A 23871-nucleotide genomic window follows, 5' to 3' on the forward strand; every position below is an offset into this window, starting at 1 on the left:
CTAGATCATTCCACATGCCAACTTCTTTAAGTGGGTAGGGTAGGTCTTTTAACATCTTTGTTGTTTTTGGCTGCCAAACTTGCACCATGCCACGGTGCTAAATTTTAAACAACTGATGGGCAAATCAGAGATTAGAAGTAAAGTAAAACGTATTATTAGAGCACATACATGTCACCACATACAACCCTGAGGTTCAGTTTCCTGACAGCATACTCAGCAAATCTATAAAACATCAACTGTAAACAAGATCAATGAAAGAGCAAGAGCATAGAAGATAACAAACTGTGCAATTGCAAATATAAATAGATAACAAGTTCAAGAAATAACAAGATAAAGAGTCTTTAAAGTGAGATCATTGGCTGTGGGAACACCAGAAATAGTGTGAGTGTAGTTATCCCCTTTTGTCCAAGAGCTTGATGGTTGAGGGGTAGTAACTATTCTCGAAACTGGTTGCAAAGAGACAAGGCACAGAAATAAATGGGAATGGAAAAAACCTTTTACAGATATCGTTCCAGAAACAATACACTAAATACTTCTGGTAGGAAAAACAGAAACCACTCTGGAAACACTCAGCCAGTTAGGCAAGAAACATTCAACAATTCAGGTCAGCGACCCTTAGTCAGACATTTACTATACCTGGAAAATAAATATTTGCTTTTACTCATCGTGAATCAGCAACTTTTGCCCCTGATCGATCACCAACAGTGAAAAGTCTCTATACTAGGAACCCATGGATTTTATTTGCATTTTAATTACTGGCTTTCCTTTTTCACTATACCTCTGTCTTGTTGCTGTTTATTAATATAAAATACAAGCTCATTTACTTGGCAGGGACTTGGCAATGGTCAGAGGAAGAGTGGGCCTGCTGGCTCATCCCACCACTGAAGGGGAAAGTGCTCGGGGCCTTCTCTGCAATGGATGAGGCGTCCAACCAGTGTCCTCAGCTGAAGGAGGCTCTTCTTGTCAAATCTGACATCCTTCCAGAGACCTACTGGTTCAAGATCCGAGTCCAGACCACACCACCAAGGTAGTCACCAAAGGAGACCTACCTCTGCCTGAAGGGATTATATTTGGACCAACATGAACATTGGCGAAGTCATCATGCTGCAGGTCCTGCCAGGAGATGTCCATACATGGGTACAGGAACATGAACATGAATGTGCTAATTGCTTAGATGCAGCCCAGCTGGCTCAACAGGACCTGAATGCCTGGTGGGGGTGGTCTTATCAGTTTCAATCCAGCCACGGGAGCACAGGACAGGTGGTTTGAGTAAAGGTGCTCCGGGCCCTACTAAAGTTACACCTGTCTCTACGCAGGAGAAAGACGGTGGTAAGACCAAACCTTTAAGTTGCTTCTTCTGTCACCAGCAAGGCCACAAAGCTTCTTGTTGTCCCCTTGAGCACCCAAAACTGTCAACCTACTGTTATGTTCCCCAAGAGGGGGAAGCACCAGAGCTGGTGGCCTGTGACCATTCTAAGAATATATATGAAGGAAGATGAACTTTCTGTGGAATTAAATGAACAAACTATTCAGGCATTGTTGGACACTTGGAGTGCAGTGACCCTGATCAAGAGACAATTAGTTTCCCCTGCTGACATTAACTATTCTAAAAGTGTGCAAGTGCAATATGTGCATGTGGATGTTAAGTTATCTCCTACCACTGACCCTACCCATGGCATTAACCACCAAGTCCTTCTTTTGTGGGTGGGAGTGGCTAACAACTTGCCTAATGTGGTCATTGGGTGGGATTTGCCCATGTTGTCTGAGCTGTGCAAAAAGCTGAATCTGGTAGCACTGTAAATCTCTCATGCCCTGTGGTAACTGAAGGTCAGACCAAAGTTGGGTTGAACATTTACCTGTTGCTCATGACCTCTTGTTTGTGGAAGAGAGGGTGTGATAAAGTGAGGTATATTACTTCAGACAGATGGGGCCATTGTTACACCACCATCAAGAATGTGTACTGTGCGATTCCACGCCCTCACTTTGGGAAGTCTGATCACCTGGTTGTACATCTACTCCCTGAGTATAGGCAGAGAATGAAGAATGCAGAACCAGTAGCGAGGACCAAGAAGGTGTGGACAAGGGAAGCACAGAGGTGCCTGTGGGACTGTTCTGAATCAGTGGTCTGGACCGTATTCAGGGATTCATCTTCAAATCTGGATGAATATGCTGCAGTTGTTATCGACTTCATTACAACCTGTATGGTGCCTACAAAGACTTGCTGTTCATTCCCTAACCAAACACACCGTCTGCTGAAGGCTGGATCTTTGGCATTCAAGTCTGGCATCCCAGGTCTGACCAGAAAACCAGGTATGACTTGTGGAGGGTTATTTCAAGGGCGAAGAGACAATTTTAAATGAGGTGAGAGGGGACATCGGATGTACGACAATTCTGGCAGGGTCTGCAAGACATTACTCCCTACAAAGCAAAACCCAACAGCATGAATGGCAGCAATGCTTCGCTACCAGATGAACTCAATACCTTCTATGCCCACTTTGAAAGGGAAAATATAACTACAGCTGTGAAGATCCCTGCTGCACCCAGTGACCCTGTGATCTCCGCCTTAGAGGCCAATGTTAGTCTGCCTTTAAAGAGGGTGAACCCTCACAAGACAGAAGGCCCCGACAGAGTACCTGGCAAGGCTCTGAAAATTTGTGCCAAACATTTGGTCGGGGCATTCAAGGACATTTTCAACCTCTCATTGCTATGGGTGGAAGTTCCACTTGCTTCAAAAACGCAACAATTATACCAGTGCCCAAGAAGAATAATGTGAGCTGCCTTAATGACTATCACCCAGTAGCACTTCCATCTACAGTGATGAAATGCTTTGACAGGTTGGTCATGACTAGACTGAACTCCTGGCTCAACAAGAACCTGGACCAACTGCAATTTGCCTGTTGCCACAATAGGTCAATGGCAGACACCATCTCCATGCTCTTCTCATGGCCATAGGTCACCTGGACAATACAAAACATCAATGACAAGATGCTGTTCATTAACTACAGCTCAGCATTTAACACCATCAGTCCCACAATCCTGATTAATAAGTTACAGAATCTGGGCCTCTGAACCTCTCTCTGCAATTGGATCCTCGACTTCCTAACCAGAAGGCCATTGTTGGTAGAATCTCAGAAGTGGAGAGAGTGAGCAGCTTCTTCCTGGCTGTTAAGATCTCTGAGGATCTAATCTAGTCCCAACATATCGATACAGCTATAAAGAAGGCAAGACAGTGACTACACTTCATTAAGAGTTTAAAGAGATTTGGTATGTCAACAGAAACACTCAAAACCTTCTGTAGACGTACCGTGGAGAACATTCTGACAGGCTGCATCACTGTATGGTATGGGGGAGGGGGGTGGCTACTGCACAGGACAGAAAGAAGCTGCAGAGGGTTGTAAATTTAGTCGGCTCCATCTTGGGTACCAGCCTACAAAGTACCCAGGTGTCTCAGAAAGACAGTGTCCATTATTAAAGACCTCCAGCACCCAGGGCATGCCCTTTTCTCACTGTTACCATCAGGAAGGAGGTACAGAAGTCTGAAGGCACACACTCAGTGATTCAGAAACAGCTTCTTCCCCTCTGCCATACGATTCCTAAACGGACATTGAACCTGTGAACACCACCTCACTCTTTTTAAATGTACATTATTTCTGTTTTTGGAAGATTCAATATACATATACTGTAATTTATTTAGTATTTTTTTTCTATATTATGTATTGCATTGAACTGCTGCTGCCAAGTTAGCAAATTTCACAACACATGCCAGTGATAATAAACCCAATTCTGATGTTTTGTAGCTGTAGTCCCAAAGGTCTGATAGTACACTGAAAGGTTCAAAGGTCCAATTTATTGTCAGAGAAATGTGTACAATTTACATCCTGAAATGCTTTTTCTTCGCAAACATCCACAAAAAGAGTGCTGCCAAAGAATGAATGACAGTTAAATGATAGAACCCCAAACTCCACCCCCCCAGCTCCCCTCCCTCCTGCGTGTAAGAGGCTGCAGGCAACAATTCCTACCCACCGGCAAAAAAAAGCATCGGCACTTGCCACCGAGTACTCAAGCGTGCACAAAGCAACAGCGAAGACATGGACTTGCAGTAACCCAGAGATTTTGTGTTTTTCCTGGTATATGACATACCACAGGCTCTCTCTCTCTCTAATACGGAAGGAGGAGGTGTATCATTTTTCCCATTGAGCAGGGAGACACAGCAAACAACTTACTGGTTTATGATGTTAAAAGTCCGTTACATCTTGCTTTTCTCCCCCCCCCCCCCACTTTTGTCATTTTGTCCTTTTTAAAAAAAATACTGTAAATATTATTGCTCTTTTTCTAAGTTTGGCATGCAATAAATATTTTTGTACTGAATGTGCTATTGCAACCTGCATCTGATTTTTTAAAGTCCGCAGCTTCATAAGGGCGCAGGACCCTCACTAAAACTCAATGTTGTGACAAATGCTCTGTGGAAATTTGAGAGAGTTTTTGGCGTACCAGTACTCCTCAAACTCTAAATGAACTATAGCACTGTTGTTAAATCACAAACAAGAGAAAATCTGTAGGTGCCAGAAATCCAAGCAACACACACACAAAATGCTGCAGGAACTCAGCAGGCCAGGCAGCATCAATGGAAAAATATACAGTTGACGTTTTGGCTGAAATCCTTTGGCAGGACTGGAGAAAAAAAGCTGAGGAGTAGATTTGAAAGGTGGGAGGAGGGGAGAGAGAAATGTCAGGGGATAGGTGAAACTTGGAGGGGGAGGGATCAAGCAAAGAGCTCGGTAGTTGAATGGTCAAAGAGACATAAGGCCATAGAAGAAAGAAAAAAGGGTGGGGTGGGAGGATTAATAGAGGAAGGTGATGGGCGGGCAAGGAGATAACACAAGAGGGACAAAGGGATGGGAAACAGTGAAGGGGGTGGGGAGCGGAGGCATAGCCACTGTTGTGCCTTCCTTGTAATTGTACTAATATGTTGTGCTCAGGATAGATCCTCAGCAATGTTGACAACCAGATGTTGTACTTGAATCTGCTCATTCTTTCCACTGCTGATCCCAAGATGAGGACTGATGTGTGTTCATTTGACTTCCCCTTCCTGACGTCCACAATCAATTCCTTGGTCTTAGTGGTGTGAAGTGCAAGTTTGCTACTACACCACTCAAACAACTGATCTATCTCGCTCCTGTACGTCAACTCATCACTACCTGAAATTCTGCCAACAATAGTTGTGTCATGAGCAAATTCATAGATGGCACTTGAGTTGTGCCTAGTCACACAGTCATGCGTGTAGAAAGAGTAGAGCAGTAGGCTAAGCACACATCCTTGAAGTATACCAGTGTCGATTGTCAGCAAGGAAGAGATGTTATTTTCAATCCACACATGCTGTGATCTCCTGATGAGGAAGTCAAGGATCCAGTTGCAGACGGAGGTACAGAGGTCAAGATTTTGGAGCTTATTGGTTAGAGCTGAGGTATGATTGTGTTGAATGCTGAACTATAATCAATAAACAGCAGCTTGATGTAGGTATTGCTATTGTCCAAGAGGTCTAAGGCCAAGTTCGACTGGGCATTAGTCTTTGAGGCATCCCACACTACTCTTCTTTGGCACTGGTATGGTTGTAACCCTTTTGAAGCAGGTGAAAACCTCCAACAATAGCAGTGAGAGACTGAAGATGTCCTTTAACACTCCCACTAGTTGGTTGGCACAGTTTTTCAGTGCTCTACCAGGTACACCATCTGGGCCTGATACTTTGCTAGGGTTCACCCTCTTGAAGGATGTTCTGATGTCAGCCACCGAAACAGAGATCACAGGGTTACCAGATGCACAGATGTAGTTTCATTCTCCCTTTCGAAGCGTGCATAAAAGACGTTGACCTCTCTGGGAGTGAAGCATCACTACCATTCATGATATTAGATTTCATTTTATAGAAAGTAATGTACTGCAAATGCTGGCAGAGCTGATGTGCATCCGATTCTATCCCCAACTTCAATTGGAATTTTTTCCCCCCACTCTTAAGATAGCCTTCTGTTGGTCATACCTGGACTACTTGTGCAGTACAGTTCTGGATCACTGGTCTAGAATGCCACAGATCTGGCCCTCAACAGACTACAATCTCCTCATTAATCCATGGCTTTTGGTTTGGGTACATCTGGTATGTTCTTGAAGGTACACACTGCTCCACACTGGCTTTGATGAAGCCAGTGACAATGGTGGCATATTCATTCAGATTCGAAGACAAATCCCCGAGTCCACCAACTAAATGCAATCCTGTAAGTGCTCCTCTCCTTCCTTCTCGGTCACTACCACTAGTGCTGAGGCCTTTAGTCTCTGCCTATTTGCTGGGATTAGAAGAATATTTTTGTTTTGGCTGAAATAATTGCTCCTTCCACCCCACTCCAAAATCCCATTAAAAATAATCTGCAAGTAAAAATCACATTTGTGGGGGGTGGGATAAGGTGGTGTGTGTGCTTGTGTCTGTGCTTGTGAGTGTATGAAGTGCATATGCACTTTAAAGGACAACCACCAATCCACTTTTTATCACCATAATCTCCAGCTCTGGGAGTGAGGCTGATAGCAAGCTGAGCAGTTATTATGGAAAGAAAAGCAACATCTCCTCTCTGTCCTTTCAGCAATACTAGCCAGGATCAAGTCATCCTCCAGACTGAGAAAAATAACCTTGATAAATGTTATTGTTGATAACACAGATTTTGAATTCTTTACAAATTTGTAATTAGTGCAATATGAACTCTGTTGCACTTTGTCTACTCCGGGCCTCACTGTGGCTTCCTGCACTGCAACTCCTTCACCTGCCTGAAGTCTGTGCTGGGAAGCTGGTAGGGGCAGCCTTGGGCTGGAACGTTCTGCAGATCTTGTGTGAAAACTGGGTGTCCTCAGAGCAGGAACTGCACCGATTCTCCTCACATCCTCTGGCTGGAGTGGTGCCAATAGATGGAAAATCAGCTCCCAGAACTCTTGGATCAGCTGTTGGATTTCATGTTCCTGCTGGCTGATCAGGAACCTATCCAGGGCAGTTGTGGCATCTGAAATGTTCTCACTGGATTAGCAAGGGTCTCAGCACTTTCTTCTTCTGACTCCAAGGTTCTATTGCTCAAAATCAGATCCATCTTGCTGGGCTGAAGAAAGAGCCATCAAGACAGTCCTTTTCTTGAGCACCTTTAGTTTCTTGATGCTTGCCATCACACCCGTGTCACACTATAGGTTTTGGTGAGAGTCATGTGCTGTTAAGAAGGTGTGGATCTTAAAAATCCAATGGCAGGTCACAATAGCACATTCCATGCAAAGAGGTCCCAGAGTGAAACATTTTTTTAGAAAAAGTGCAAAAATATTTACAGAGTAAAAATGATGGCAAAATAACAAAAATGTCAAAAAGAGAAAATGCAGATATATACTATCATACCTTTAGGACTACAGCTGCAAAGCATCACACTGTAGTAATACACCTCACCTTATCACATCCTTTCTCCCTCTTCACTTGCACCAAAATAAGCTTTTAAATAGGGATCTCCTTACTTTTGGAGAAAAAGGATCTTCCACACTTTGTAATGCAAGGTGGGGGGGGGGGGGTATGTTATCATAAGCTTAAGCAATTGCACAAAAACCAAGGCAGGAATTTATATTCTTCTTTACAACCAGAAATACATTTATCACAATAAGATCACCATGATATTGTGCAACAAAATCAACCAACAATCATTTCCCTGGAGCCAGCAGTCTTCTCCCTCTCCCAAAATAAATTCTTCTACTGAGCTGGACAGCGCATGTGCCACCACAACCAGACACTTTTTTTAAAGACACCCCACCCATCCATTAGTCAGATCCCCACCCATCAGTCAGTCAGGTCCCCTCCCTGAAACTGGAAGCAAAAACAAACAGGACACATCAAAGAATGCCATTGTCCAGGATGGAATGTGCAATTCCAAACAAAAATCATGTCCATGCTGCACGTTAGGCCAGCGCGTGCACCCAATATGCATAATGTCAGCACCACCAGACAGGAAGAGTGAAAATTATGGGGCTACTGGGAGATGAAGGGTTAGGTAGAAAGCAGTTGTGGCAGACCTGCTCTGTCACAGCATTCTAAATGGTTGCATTGGCATCTGGTATTGAGGGACCACTGCAAAAGATTGGGAAAAAGCTGCAGTAAGTTGTAAACTCAGCCAGCTCCATCATGGGCACTAACCTCCCCAGCACACAGGCTGTGTCTCAAAAAGGCATCATTAAGGACCCCCATCACCCAGGACATGCCCTCTTCTCATTGCTACCATCAAGGTGGTGGTACAGGAGCCTGAAGACACACACTCAATATTTCAGGAGCCATTTCTTCCCCTCCACCATCAGATTTCTGAATGAACAATGAACACATGAACACTAACTTAGCCAGTGAGAAGATGACTGAACATTTAACAGAAAATGACAAGAACCCATTGAATGATAGGTTGATGCTTAGTTATTTTGTATTTACAATTACTCTGATCATTCACTAATACTATAACAACAGATCAAGCATAATTATTAGTGTTGTTCCATTTCATCATGTGTAAGGAATTGAATAGAGACAATTCTTAATTTCCAAAACAGATAGATTTATGTGAACAATTTGTTAACCAAAATTTTGTAAAACGAAGATGGGCAAAACATATTCTGTATTTTTTTCTTAAAACATATTTCTCTGCACTGAGTTTGGCAATGTACTTTTACTGTGGGAAAAATAATCTTTTGAAATTGAAGACAGACACCCCAAAGTGGTAATCGGTATACAGTGCAGTAGTAACTATAAATTATAAAGTAAAGAATTTCCCAGCTGGATCTACAAATCAATGTAAAGACAACCTGTCAAGCTATGGAACTCTGGAACTTCCCCCCCCCCCCACAAAAAACAAAGAAATCTGTACAAGATATACATCTGAGCCAAATGTTCAATTGCTGATAGGCAATGGAGAATTGAGATCTGGATACACAATATGCAAATATAGGAACTGTATATGGTTTTTACTTCAAGCCACCATCAATCTATTCCCTGAACCATACAAATGCACTGGCATCAAACTTAATGTCCATAATATAAAGTTCCTCAGTAAGTCTACCCAATTGTACAGTAACAGTTCAGATTCTGGCAAATATGGACAGGGTCTTGTATTTTGGGAGACATTGCTCCACAAATATATTGAAGCTCAATGTCACCTTTTCTACACCAGCACAATGCTGGAGGTCTTTGAAAACCTTTAGATCAGGCAGAAAACTCAAGGTCTACTAGGCAGCAGAAATCCCCACTTTATGCTTCTGAGATCTTGACTAACTACACCAGGCACCTTGAAGCAGTGGAAAGGTACCACTAATACCATCTTCAAACAATAAATTCTGAAAACTGAAAGTGAATTAGTGAACTAATGTCAATGCCCTCTTCCAGGCCAACATTCCCAATAGTGTTGCCATAATTACATTCAGTTGGCTCTGTGGGGTAAACCATATTGTTGAAAGGCTTGCTATCTAACTTTCAAAATAAATACACTATTTAAAGATTCAAAGTACGTTTATTATCAATGTATGCAGTATACATCCCTGAGATTCGTCTTCCCCAAAGACAGCCACAAAACAAAGAAAAATCATAGAACCTATCTAAGGAAAAACATTAAACCCCACCTCACTAACATGAAAAAAAAACACAACTCGCACAAACAGCAACAATAAAAGAGCAAAAAACACAGAATATAAAACACTAAATTGAAAGAGTACTTAGTGTAGTGTTTGTTATCTGCAGGCAGTTCATTTGTCACAGTAAGTGATTATTAGGTTAACAGAGGGAAATTCAAAAGATGTGCTCAGTCTCCTTGGGAGGAGAAAACGCAACATCCCTAATCTTAGGAATCCTTGGGTCATGGCTGCTTGAAACAGAGAAGGAATGAAGAGTCCCATGTCTATACATCAAGAACATACTTAATGTAAACTGCAAAATGGAGGCTCCACCTCACAAACCTGCCTTGTGAGGGACATAGTGCATCATCGGTAGAAGAGTCTGCAGTTCCCACGTAGCCAAGTGGACAATGAGCAGATGGAAAAGATATAAACTATTGATGGAATACCATAAGCCCAGTATACCAAAATTGTTAATAATCTGTGTAGTAATCACAGAAGGAAGTGCGTTAATTTTTTAATGGGGTAGGGAGTTGTTATTGAACATAACAAATTTGGTCTTGTTGACATTAAATCAGAGAAACTTGCTTAATGCAAGATTGGATATCAGATGGTCAGTATGTTAATTAAAAGACATTGATTCAAGCTAATGGTGAGGTAGAGTTGAACGCTTGAAACTGGTGTTGCTGGTAAGCATAGAAATGAAGGGGACACGGGATAAGTTTCAGTTGGAAAATATTTATTTAATGTGAATAAGTATACCAGTGTATTTGTGTACTTTGGTGTACTCACAATGCAAGACTTCCAGCCAAAATCTGGCAAGTATAAAACAGACCCAGGTGTTACTTTACCTGAATGTTTAAAATCTTCATGACCTGCACTATATAGCTGTAGCAAAAGTATTGCAATAATAAAAGGACCATCAGACACTGGCCAGCAAAGCGTCCAGTGAGCTCTTGGAGAAGGACTTGATGGATCCTCTGAGATGGCTTCTAGAACAGACTGTCAAAATCACTTGGCAGTATGTCTCATTGCCAGAACTTACCAATAAGCACTTTACCTTGGCAGGCCCTTCCTACACAATTGCCATGATACTTGCATTGCCCTGCCTTGAAGTGGCTATGTTGATGATGAGATAATTGCCTACCTCTTTGTGGACTGGGGATTTGCAAAGAAGGTCTGGAAAAGGATGCAGGGGTCTATATCAAGGTTCGTCCTGAGCAAATCCATAATAGCGGACTCTCTGATCTACTGAATATTCTCAGAAACACTTACTAAGACAAATCATCAAGCATTGCTGGAAGATCATCAGGACAGTAAAAGATGCACTTTGGTTTGCCCTAAATTTGCCAGTCTTCCAGTACAATAAGATGTCCATAAAGGAACTTTGCTGCCTGGAGCATTCCAGGCTGCTAAAGTACTGAAGCTGAGGGCAGCCAACACAAAGACTCTGTAGGAATGGTAGTCTAATGTCCTACTGCCACCAGGCATTGGAAGGCTACTCTTTGTAAAAGCCTCTTAAACACCTTACTTTTGTATTAGCTAAAGAGACCACACGTCTGGCAATGGTGCCTTATACATGGAGTGTGTTGTCACTACAAATATATAGACCTGATTATACAAATAATACAGTACAAAAAAAGTACACAGATTGCATTTGCTAGTTTTATGAATACTGTTTATTATTGAATTAGAAAAAGGGTGTAGTGAAAGAATTTACACGGCCTCAACAAGACAATGAACAATGCTTTCCTGTTTAACCAACATTTGGAGCTTGTCACATGTGAGGTGTTTTGTGTTTGTGAAGTTGTCCAAGAATCTTTGGAAGAAATAAACAAATTGCTGATAATAATTTAATTGAAGGACTAACTCTCCAGGACTGATTCATCATGGGATGAACTAGACCAGCATGAAATACGAGACAAAGCTCCAAAATGACAGTTTCTTTAAGTGGCAGCTATAAATTGGAAAATCAGCTCACTTTATGAAGACTGATGGTTCAAAGACCTAATTAAGGAAATTAAAACTTAGGTTTATTTCTCACATGTTTTGATGTACATGCAATGAAATGTGTTGTTTGCATCAACAAGCTCAAGATTGGGCTGCAGGAAGCCCACAAGCGTCACCATGTTTCTAGCAACATAGCATGCCCACAACTCACTAAGCCTAACCATTCATCTTTGAAATGTGGGAGGAAACTGGAGCACCTGGAGGAAACCCACATGGTCATAGGGAGAATGTATAAACTCTTTACATGCAGCGCAGGAATCAAAGCCTGATCAGTAATCGCTGACCCATAAAGCATTTGTGCTAACTGCTACGCTTCCATTCCATGGTAATTTGTTTTTCATGAGACAAGAAAACATGCATTCACTCTGTGGCATCTCCGACGGCACTCAAGCCCTCAATGATGAGCAGAAGAGCTGGTTTTCACTCTGATAGTAAGAGACCATGTAGACTAATATTATTACAAACACTCAAGTGATTAAGTCATCAGACCAAATTGGTGAATTAGGTCTTTCATCAACTGCCAACACCAGTCAATTCCATACTCCTCTACTAGCAAATTGGTCAGCACCAACAATTAGGATGCTAAATTTTGGAAGTAGTGGAAAATAAAGGGACACCAATAGTCCAGTGGCAAAAAGAAACAGAAAGAAACTGTGCCTGACATGAATGATCACCTATTGGAAGAAAACAGAAGGATTAGAAGGAAAACAGGTCTTGGCAACAGGATTTTAAGTCCCTATTAAGCCCCGGAACTGCACAGAAGCTCTAGGATTGAAGAGCCAATATATACCACAGGTTGAAGGCTCCCCTTCAGTCTCTAACTCTGAGAACACAGGGAAACCAAAACTGATCAGCTCATGACTTGATGGGTGGCTTACTGTGCAGGGTGTGTGTGTGTGTGTGTGTGTGTGTGTCTGCTTGTATATTTGCTTTTGCAAATATTTTGAATAATGCAAACTACCATTTCCCAATAGTGCCACTCCAGAGCAAGTGTGAATTTGGCATAACTGTAGGGTATTTGAATAAAATACTACGATGATTCACCAATAAGCATAAAATGGTATCGCAAGTTTTTTTTAAAAAAAGCTGTTTCAAATACTCTATTCTGTTTTTTTATTTTGTTATTTTGTTACATCAGATACAAGAGAAAGCCATTTAATTAAGCTCTACTTTAAAAATGCCCTCAATTGGCACAGAAGGCCCAGAGATGCAGGTATTTATACTCGAAACAAGGAAATTGAGTTTAACTTTAAAAATAATGAAAGAATGAGCTATATCCATCAGAATGTACCAAGGACTTGAATACATCAGAGGTCACATTTATCCTTTCACAGAGGATCAATGACCTTGTTTGCTGTTGGTCAAATCAAAGGTGGTAATGAATTTGCATAAGGAGGGAGATTGAAATCTGGCTGACTGGTCCCACACCAAAAACATCTTAGTCAACATTGGCAAAACCAAAGAGCTGATTATTGAGTATAGGAGGTAGAAATCAGGAGTCCATGAACCAGTGCTTATTAGAGGTGGAGAGAGTCAGTAACTTCAAATTCCTGGGTCATATTATATCAGAGGATCTGTCCAGCGACCAGCATGTAATTGCTATTTCAAAGAAAGCATTGCAGCACTTCTGCTTTCTTAGAAGGTTGCATTTCAGCATAAAATTTCGGCACTTCTGCACCTGCATAGTGGACAGTATCCTGACTGGTTTCATCAAGACCTGGTATGGAGAAACCAATGCCCAAGGATGGAAAAGCCTCCCAAAAAAAAAGGTGTATGTAGCCCAGTTCATCCCAGGAAAAACCATCCCCACCACTGTTTATCTGCAAAGAGCACTGCCACAAGACAGCAGCATGCATTATCAAAGACACCTGCAATACAAACCAAGCACTATTCTTGCTGCTGCTATCAGGAAGGAGGTATAGGAGCCTTAGGTCCCACAACACCAGGTTCAGGAACAGTCATTACCCTTCAAGCATCAGGCTCCTGAACCAGCATGGACAACCTCTCTCCCAAAACACTGAATACAACTGATGGACTCATTTTCAAGGACTCTGCAGCTCAGTATTATTTAATTATTAGTATTATTTCATTTGCACAATTTGTTTTTCGCAGATTGGTTGCTTGTCAGTCTTTGTGTGTAGTCTTTCAATGATTCCATTGTACTTTGCTCCACTGTGAATGTCTACAAGGAAATGAATCTTGGGGTAGTATTTGGTGACATACACATACTTCGATAATTCTACTTTGAACCTACAGTTTAAAAGACATTGGGTAGTGAAGTTGGATTTGGTGCAATTACTCCCAATGGATATGGACAAAATTTCAGTTCAATCTGATAATGCAACCTTAAAGTAAGGCAATGTGATTCATCATGATCAGAGTCACCTGGGACTCATTTTGAATATCTTTGAGAGCAGATGGGAAATTTCTGGCAAGTTGATTCTCATATGTGTTCTATTCCAGCCTGTAAGCATTCCTCCAACAGAAAACAGTGTAAATATAGAATAAAAGGTATGGTCTGAACAGGGTAATTTGAATTTGAAAGCTCTCCAAACAATGCAACTTACCTGATCTTATGTCATAACTTAGTGCTGAATTAGAAGGTTCCAGCAATTTTCAACTATAGCAAGTCCTGAAAATGAGATAAGCAGGGCTTTCCTTAAGATGCACCAACATAGTGTTTAAGAAACTAAAATTCAAATAATTCTAAGTGCACTAATGCCCAAAATTAATATCAACTAGGTGTTATTTTCCTATTAACAGTGGAATATACAAATATTAAGCACAAGTTAAAAGGCAGGCTTGACAATAGGAATGATGACTGGAATCAAATGACTAAGAAATAAATGGGTTTAACCCTTGCCACAAAAAGCAGGGTGGCATTTCAAAAGTGCTTTTGTTGTAAAAGGGAATTTTAAAATTATATTTATTGTCGGAGAAAGTGCAGTACACAGCATGTCCCCCCCCACCCCCCCCCCCCGCAGAAACAGTTAATCTGCTGTTGTGAAGGTAGTTCAGAATAAATATTGGCCAAGCACAAGAGTGAACCTCCCTGATATGATAGGTATAGAATTATGCAGCACAAAAATGGTCCTCTTGGCCCACTGAGCGGCAGGCACCCTTAACACACACCACATTTTTATTAAAATTCCCTCAACTCCCCAATTCATATCACTCATCTACGTAGCAGGGATAATTTCTAGTGCCCAATTGACCTCATAACTCACATCTTTGGAACATAGTTGGAAACTAGAGTACCAGGAGAAAACCCATGCTTAAAGGGACAAAGTGTAAATTTTATACAAACAGAACTAGACTTCAGGATTGAAGCCATACCAATGGTGCTCTGAGGGAGCTGCTCTTACCAGCAGTGTCACCCCCATCTCTTTCAAAATGATGGCATAGGATATTAGATATCTACTTGGCAGGGCAGATTTGAGTATGGTTAACTTCACACACAAAGGACAATATTTTATAGGAGCAATAGCCTAGATTTTCCATAGTGAGATTCCATAACATTCCGACTATAAAGATGAGCCATGGCTGACCTATTCAACACAAAATGTAAAACAGCAATTTTTTAAAAATAGGTTTGCGTTAAGTAGAATTGACTGACATTGGATCCAAGGGATAATAGGACTGTAGCTGAAAATCGGTGGAAGAACTAGGACTGGAGAGATAATTACAATGCTCAGATAAACAGCTACCGTCTCAACTAAGACTGGAAATCTGCAGCTTTATGGATGATTAAGCCAAATGGACAGCATGTTTAAAAAGGAATGGTGGGCCCAAAACAAAATTAGGTCAGCAAGCAGAGAGGAAAAGGGAGGTGCAAGTCATGGTAATAAGGTTTATAATTAAATCGAGCTCATTAATAGCTCATGGGAGGCTGGGAAAGAAAGGATTGGGAAAAAAATATATACCCACAATTAATATCCAGGGATAATGACTCTCAAGATTTGGGCTGTGACTGGGTGGCGATAGCCTTTGTGGTGAAGATGATGGTGGCTGAAGCTCTGTTCCTAGTAAAGCAAAGGATTACAATAAAAGGCCACCAACAGCTTGGTTCAGTGTTAATAAAATAAGACATCTAAATAATCCTATAAATAACAATTAAAATGATAATTAAACAGCACATTCGGAACTGGAGGGTCCTTTGACTATTGTGGGTCCACAATGATAATGGGTCAGGTCATGAATTCCTGAAATAGCATATTTATGGGTAACAGCAGCATCTCTGGAGTTGACCTCAAAACTTTACAATAAAAAAAATACAGAACATGAAGCAGGGTTTAGTCAAGTAGAAATTTATTTGCCAAATTTCAAATGCACATTTTCTCCAGTTACATTTAAATGTATTTCACTGTGTTAATAATGCTGGAAATGTAACCAATATTTGGATCTTTTTAAAAAAAACTGTTACATTTGTTTTTCCTTTCAGATTTCAGAATTTTGTTATTGTATGAACATTTATATATGTATGCAAACATCTCTAGGAACTCATCGGTAGGTCATGAACCTAAAACACTAACCCTACCTTTCTTCCCCACAGATGTTGCCAAGCCTGGTGGGTGTTGCAACAATACTTTTTGTTTTGAGTTGTCATTCTAGTTTAGCAGCATTTCTCAGCTGAAAGTGCTTTCATGCTCATGATTACATGACAAAATATACACCAAACACCATTTGGATTATGTCATATAAAATCGTCCAGTTGTGATTGTGGGAGTGATTTTTGATTGAGAGTAATGGCTTGATGCCTGTAGGACATGCATGGAGCACCATTTTACACTGAACTTTACAGTTACAGTTAAATCTCCACTGTTGCAAACAATCTGAACTCCAGGGATAAGTGTTGTGATTTACCAGATTTTGTCAGGTTAGCTCAGTCTTGGTTAACTAACTAATGGTCTTGAGCCCCTTCCAGCCCAACGAGCCGCGCTGCCCAGCAACCGCCTACTTAGCCCTAGCCTAATCACAGGCCAATTTACAATGACCAATTAACCTAACTGGACAATGTTTACTCAGAAATATAAATGGCTTTACAATGGGTAACACTATAAACTATTTTAATTATTTAGTTAACATATGACAACAGCTCCCAGAAGGAAACTTGTGCCCACATATGGATAATCCACCTAATTGATTCCAGAGCTTTTATTCTAAAAAAAGTTGCACTGCACATTTACTTCGAAGTATATAATTCCATCAGGATATGTTCCTGCAATTTGTTCCAAGCTAATTTGATCCACTCCATCCATTATCAGGAAAAAGGAGACTTCACTGGGTTCAAACATAAAGGATATTGTACAGTGACCAATGTAGTTAAGTTGCCCCTGTCACCAGACATCAGCCAGTGTGCAGAGAACAGGAGTTCCCAACCTGGAGTCCACAGATCCCATGCTTAATGGTATTTGTCCTTGGCATAAAAGATTGGGAACCCCTGGCTAGAGGACTGTTACCAAAGAAGTCAGTCTGAGGTATTCCCCAACCAGATCAGAGTGTTCAAATTGGGTGACCATGACCTATTCAGGAAATCTATGCACAACCTTAATTAAGTTTTGCCAAGAAACAATACCAGAGTAAACCAGAGGCCCAAACCAGCTGTTAACTATGGCAAAGCTCACATGCTATAATAGGCAACAAAAAGAAGACAGCAGAGTATTGCTGACAACAACACATTTCTCCCTGATAAGGTCAATGTATTCTAAGCATGTTTTTAACAGGTCAGTGAAATGACATCATTATCCCAACAACCTCTGACACATCTCTACCTAGTCTTCCAGAAAGTGAAACTGACTGGCCTGGATGGAGTTCCCAAGCCACATCATTAAATCTATTACAGTTCAGCAGCAAGTGTATTCATAGAGGCCTGGAGTCAAGTCAAATCAAGTTTATTGTCATTTTGACTATATGCATGTATATAATGCACATAACCATATAATGTATATAGAAATAAGATGTTTCTCCAAACCAGGGTATAAAGCACAGTAGAACACATGGTAACTTATGAAGGCAAGGATAATATCTACAGAAGAAACACGCATAAAGAACAAACTGAAGTACATTAATTAAATTTTACAAGATACAGAACAGATTAACCAGTGACACTTCGAAGGCAAAGTGGCAGGGACCTCAGAATCCTAATGGCCTGAGGGAAGAAACTGTTTCCCATTTTTATGCACCAGAGTCTCCTTGCTGATGGTAGAAAGTCAAAGAGAATGCTGGATGGATGGGTGGGTGGGACAATACTAAGGGCCCTGCATAACAGTGCTTCTGATAAATGTCCCGGATGGATGATAGGGAGACCTCCATGACCCTCTCAGCTTTTCTCACAGTCCTTTGTAGGGACTTCCGGTCCAATGCTCAGCTGCTCCCATACCAGACAGGGATGCAGCTTGTCCCTCCTTACTCCAATCCCAGTTTTCTTAAAAGATCACTATCACCTCAGTGCAAAGAAAAATAACGTAACGTGCCTTAATGACCATCACCCAATGGCTCTGACATCCATCATCATGAAGTGCTTTGAGAGCTGGTCATGGCACACGTCAATTCCAGCCTCCCAAACAACCTCAACCTCCTGAATTCAACTACTACCAAAACAGGTCCACTGTGGAATGCCATCTCCTTGGCTCTAGGACATCAGGATAACAAAGACACGCATGTCAAAGTCCTATTGACAATAACTTCACCTTTGATATCACTACTCCAAACAAACACATCTTCAGACTTCTATAGGACTCAACAACCACTTTGCCAATGGATTATTAACTGCCTAACAGATCGCCATCAAGAAAGAGACAGCACTTCTGCCACAATTATCTTAAACACTGGTGCCCACAAGCCTGTGTCCTCTCAAACTACCACTCTACTCTCTCACAACTGTGTGGCCAAATCCTGCTCTTGCTCCATTTACAAGTTTGCAGATGACACCACGAAGGTGGGCTGGATCTCATACAAAGATGAGACAGAGTACAGAAAGGAGTGAGAGCCTAGTGGCATATGTCAAGGCAACAACCTCTATCTCAATGTCAGTATAAAAAGAAAGTTGGTTATTAACTTTAAGAAGCGGGGTGGAGTACATTCGATGTACAAGTGATGCCAAGTTAGAGATGGTTGAGAGCTTCAAATCCCTCAGTGTAAGTATCACCTGTCCTGGTCCAGCCTTGTAGAAGCTGCAGCCAAGAAAACATGCCGGTCCTCTACTGAGCAGAGGGCCAGAAGAATTTGACAGATCTCTGATGGTCCTCATTAAATTTTGTTGATGACCACAGAATGCATCCTATCTAGATGTATCACAGTTCAGTATGGCAACTGCTCTGCTTGGAACTGCAAGAAATTGAATGCAGTTCAGTCTATCATGAAAACTAGCTTTCCCTCCATTGACTCGGTCTACACTTCCTGCTACCTCAAGAAAGCAGCCGGTACAATTAAAGACCCAACCCTGGTCATTCTCCCTTCTCCTTCTTTTCTTTGGACAGAAGACATAAAAATCAAGAACATGTACCACCGGGTTGAAGGATAACTTCTATCTCACTGTTAAAAGATTCTCAAATGGGCCTCTTTTTTAAAAAATAAAACAAAGATGAACTCTTGATTCTCAATCTAGCTAGTCATGTCTCTTGCACTTTAACCCTTACTACACCGTCTCTGTAACTGCAACAATATTCTTTCTTTCCCCTTTTATAGCAGCTCGATGCACCTATGTATAAATGCTCCATCTGGATGGCATGCAGAAACACGCTTTTCGCAATGTGTCAGTATAATAAACCAATTAACAACTACTGTTAATAGACCATTATCTATCATTGGCATTGTCATGGAGAAATCAAATTCAATTGGTTCTATCAACATATCATCAAACAGAAAACTGACCAACTGATGGATTTTGCTTGTGCCCCAATAGGAATTCAGAAGCTGATTCCAGAAATGGTACAAGTGAAAGTGCCTTAGACACCAAGATAGAATCTCATCAAGACACTCACCAAGAAGCCTTGGTATGACTGCACTTAAATGAAGACAAACGGAGATATGCTCAAGAAGCAAATTGAAGATGTTTATTTTAGTTGCAGGAGTATCAATTCCAGTTATTCCCCAGAGGAGCATCCTTGACTGTTTTATCACGTTATCTCTTCCTTCTTAAGTGGGTTGTTCATAAACCATTGCACAGTATTCAGGTCAATTTGCAATTCCCTGGATAATAAAGCTGTCATGCAAGAGAACTGCTTGCTTAGGCTGATAGTCTAATTGCTACTCATGGATATTTAACGGCATTGCAAACCCAACTGTCCCAGGATCCATACTGTTTGTCAATGGGGCTGTGAGAGATTCTCTATTACTTTATTCATAAAAACACCCAAGAAATATATATGGTACATGTCTTTTTCTCTGTTCATTGTAAAAAAATGTATTGAATTGATGATACAATGTGTCAATGACCCTCATATTCCTCTTTTCAACAATATATCCATGAGGCATTTAAGAGGTTGTAACACTGTATAAAGACAATGGGACCCTAGAAAGTGGTCCTTCCTCACAGAGCCTTTGCAGTGCCCGCAACGTGTTTCGGTACATCCTTCTGAAAATACTCCTGATCACTGAAAGGTGGCAGTGGCAGCATTCACTCAATGACATCTCACTACATTGGAAGTCTCACAGGTTTTAACGTGTCTTTCACCTGGGATGACTGCCCAGCAGCAATTGATGTTTCTCTCAATAGGTGTCCCTGGTAACAACATCGAGATCACAGAATCTTATGTAACTTCTTGGGATAACTCAAGGTCCATTTCACCTTTTCCAGACCTTCTTGGCAAATGCAGAATTCTGAGGTGGGTGATTGTCTCATCTGTACCACAGCCACCTTAAGGGTAGTGTGCGCCAGGATTGAGACTGGCTGTGCAGGAATAATCTGACTGGTAAGGCTCCTCTCAATTCCAGGCAAGGTTGTGATGCTTGTTTAAGATCTAGAGAAATGCTGGAGAAAGCATTTCATATTATTCACCAAGTTGTTCTCCCCCACGGCACTCTGCCCTTACCCTACATGGACTTGTGGGTGAAGAGGTAGTTATGTAGAAACCTCTCTGAAGCTTAAGTTCTTATCAAGTATTGGTAATGTGGCAAAGTCCAACTGATTGGAATATACATAGAAACATAGAAAACCTACAGTACAATACAGGCCCTTCGGCCCACAAAGTTGTGCCGAACATGTCCCTACCTTAGAAATTACTAGGTTTACCTATAGCCCTCTATTTTACTAAGCTCCATGTACCTACCTAAAAGCCTCTTAAAAGACCCTATCATAGCCATCTCTTCCACCACCATTACCGGCAGCCCATTCCATGCACTCACCACTCTCTGAGTAAAATAAAACTTCCCCCTTACATCTCCTCTGTACCTACTCCCCAGCACCTTAAACCTGTGTCCTCTTGTGGCAACCATTTCAGCCCTGGGAAAAAGCCTCTGACTATCCACATGATCAATACCTTTCATCACCTTATACACCTCTATCAGGTCACTTCTCATCCTCCTTCGCTCCAAGGAGAAAAGACCGAGTTCACTCAACCTATTCTCATAAGGCATGCTCCCCAATCCAAGCAACCACCTCGTAAATCTCCTCTGGACCCTTTCTATGGCTTCCATATCCTTCCTGTAGTGAGGCGAGCAGAACTGAGCACAGTACTCCAAGTGGGCCTGACCAGAGTTCTATATAGCTGCAACATTACCTCTCTGCTCTTAAATTCAATTCCACAATTGATGAAGGCCAATACACTGTAGGCCTCCTTAACCAGAGTCAATCTGCGCAGCTGCTTTGAGCGTCCTATGGACTCAGACCCCAAGATCCCTCTGATCCTCCACACTGCCAAAAGTCCTACCATTAATACCATATTCTGCCATTAGATTTAAAATAAGCCACTTCACTGCGCTGAACTCCATCTGCCACTTCTCAGCCCAGTTTTGCATCCTATCAATGTCCCACTGTAACCACTGACAGCCCTCCACACTATCCACAACATCCCCAACCTTTGTGTCATCAGCAAACTTACTAACCCATCCCTCCAATTCCTCATCCAGGTCATTTATAAAAATCACTAAGAATAGATCCTCAGAACAGATCCCTGAGGCACCCCACTGGTGACCGACCACCACACAGAATATGACCCGTCTACAACCACTCTACCTTACACAGCAATGAGGCCAAGTACCACTCTTCACAACACTGGGGACAGGTAGAACCTCAGTGTTCATCACACCTGGTGTTTTCCTACTTTGGTTCTATGCAAAGCTGATACAGACAGAATAAGTACAGTAATCTGGATGAGGGATATCACAACGGTACATCACAACCCAACAGACATGATCCATTCCATCTGATGACATGGAAGGTGGCAGTCACAGGAACAGATATAGGCACAGCTGTGCCACATATAACAACACAGATTATTCACTGGTCATATACAACTGGCTCTGTCATATTAATGCTGAAACAAACTGTGAATAACAGATCTCCTCACACTCCACCGGCTTTCTTCTATCCAGGAGCACATTGTAAAATTCTCACCCTGCTGGGATGGACTTAACTGCAACATTCAAAAAGCATACATCATCCAGGAAGAAGTGGTCTACTTGATGAACATCCCTCACACTCAGCCCTCCAATGTAAAGTGCAGGACTGAGAATCTCTTTTCCAAGATTCGGACCATCCCGTACTGAGATGAATACCCAGAGTCAGTGGAAGAAACTATCCATCAATACTCACTGACGGTCATAAAGGCTACCATAGTTTAAGACTGCAACCTACCACTGCTATCTCAAGGGGATTTGCGCAAGTAACAGATGGCCATCAAAAGGCATCTGGCGAACGAGCGAAATAAAATTAAACTCCATTTTGTTTTCAGAAGAGAAACTATCGCTCAATCCACACTGGTCGCGAAATACAGCAGAAATCGCGAAATCCGCCAAGGCTCCAAAATACAGTTTGGGAACGAACAGCAGATGTTTTGACTGTGCCGAAGGAGCGATGGATGCATCAGAGAAGTCAGACGCCGCAGTAACATATAGTTCAGGAGAAATGAGTGCCGTCCACCACGCAGCACTTACAAGACACACATTCAAAGATATTGTCTTTAAATTTTATTATTCGCTCTATAACCCCTTTCTTGTTAAAGAAGTACTTACTAGCAACTTTAAGTTTTTAAAAAGTAATGAAAATATGTACATTGGAAAATGCGGGGAGAGTCCGGGAAAAGAAAGTTTGATATGTAACCGCTCTGCCCACAGCATCTCTTGACACAATCAGAGACATGTTTCAGATAATTAACGCGGCTCGTCCACTTACCTGGTGCAGAGCGTCTGCAGGGAGCTGGGACGCTCGGAACAACTCGGCAACTTTGGTTCCGGCGGCAACCTGGCCCGTGGCGTCGGCATCTGGGAAAGCGAAGGAAAAGAGGTCGGAGAAGCTCTTCTCCTCGCTGTCAGTCAGAGCCATGCCCGGGGCACGCGCGCACTCCCGGGACATTCTCCAGCTGTCTTTGCCCTCGGACACAGGACACTTTCTCTGAGCGCCGGCGCAAGCAGTTGCCTGACCGGCCCAGCACTTGTTTTGTCCCGTCCCCCCAGCTGCTGTTATCATTCACCACTCTTCTGCCCCGCACCACTTCAGCATTTGTCACTATTTCCTCCCGCAGCTGCACGCGTCGGCAGCCACCGCCATTTTTTTTAACCAGTCGACCTGACGTCACTGCAACTCCGCTACGGCTCGGCTAACAGCTGCTGCACCAGGCGCCTGGAGCAGGGAAGGGCTTGGGGGAACTGCTCTTCTCGCTACGGAGAAGGGGTACTTCGAATTTATTTGTATTATTTTCATTCATTGGCCTCCATCTTCAACAAAAAAAAAATCCCGATGGGCACTATATGTGCGCAGAAGTTCCTTAGTTGTGTGATTCAGGTGAAGTACGCGATATACCTAGGCTCGTGGAACGTCAAGAGAAATGCAAATATAAAATTTGAAGTACGATTTTAAATGGTTGTTATCGGCCCCGTCAGCAACTACACCAACAACATTTTAAAAAGGAGTTTAGGGTATGCAATGCAGACAGCGCGGATGTTGGAATATTTTATTGGGCGTTCATATTCACTAACCGGTAATTCCGGAAATTAACTTCAGATGTACAGTAATTAAAGAACATTTGATCAAAAGTCCAGAAATGTAAGCAGGTTCCT

General features: G+C 41.9%; 1 protein-coding gene across 1 annotated transcript in view; it reads right to left on the reverse strand.

Annotated features, from left to right (window-relative positions):
* Positions 1 to 23352, reverse strand: part of reps2 (RALBP1 associated Eps domain containing 2) — a 228725-nt gene extending 205373 nt beyond the window's left edge. The window contains exon 1 of the mRNA XM_059968006.1: positions 22988 to 23352. Coding sequence (XP_059823989.1) covers positions 22988 to 23281 — 294 coding nt within the window. The 5' untranslated portion in view covers positions 23282 to 23352. The remainder of the gene's footprint in view (positions 1 to 22987) is intronic.
* Between the last annotated feature and the right edge of the window lie 519 nt (positions 23353 to 23871).

This window comes from Hypanus sabinus, chromosome 4 (genome assembly GCF_030144855.1).
Source record: "Hypanus sabinus isolate sHypSab1 chromosome 4, sHypSab1.hap1, whole genome shotgun sequence".
Lineage (NCBI taxonomy): Eukaryota > Metazoa > Chordata > Chondrichthyes > Myliobatiformes > Dasyatidae > Hypanus > Hypanus sabinus.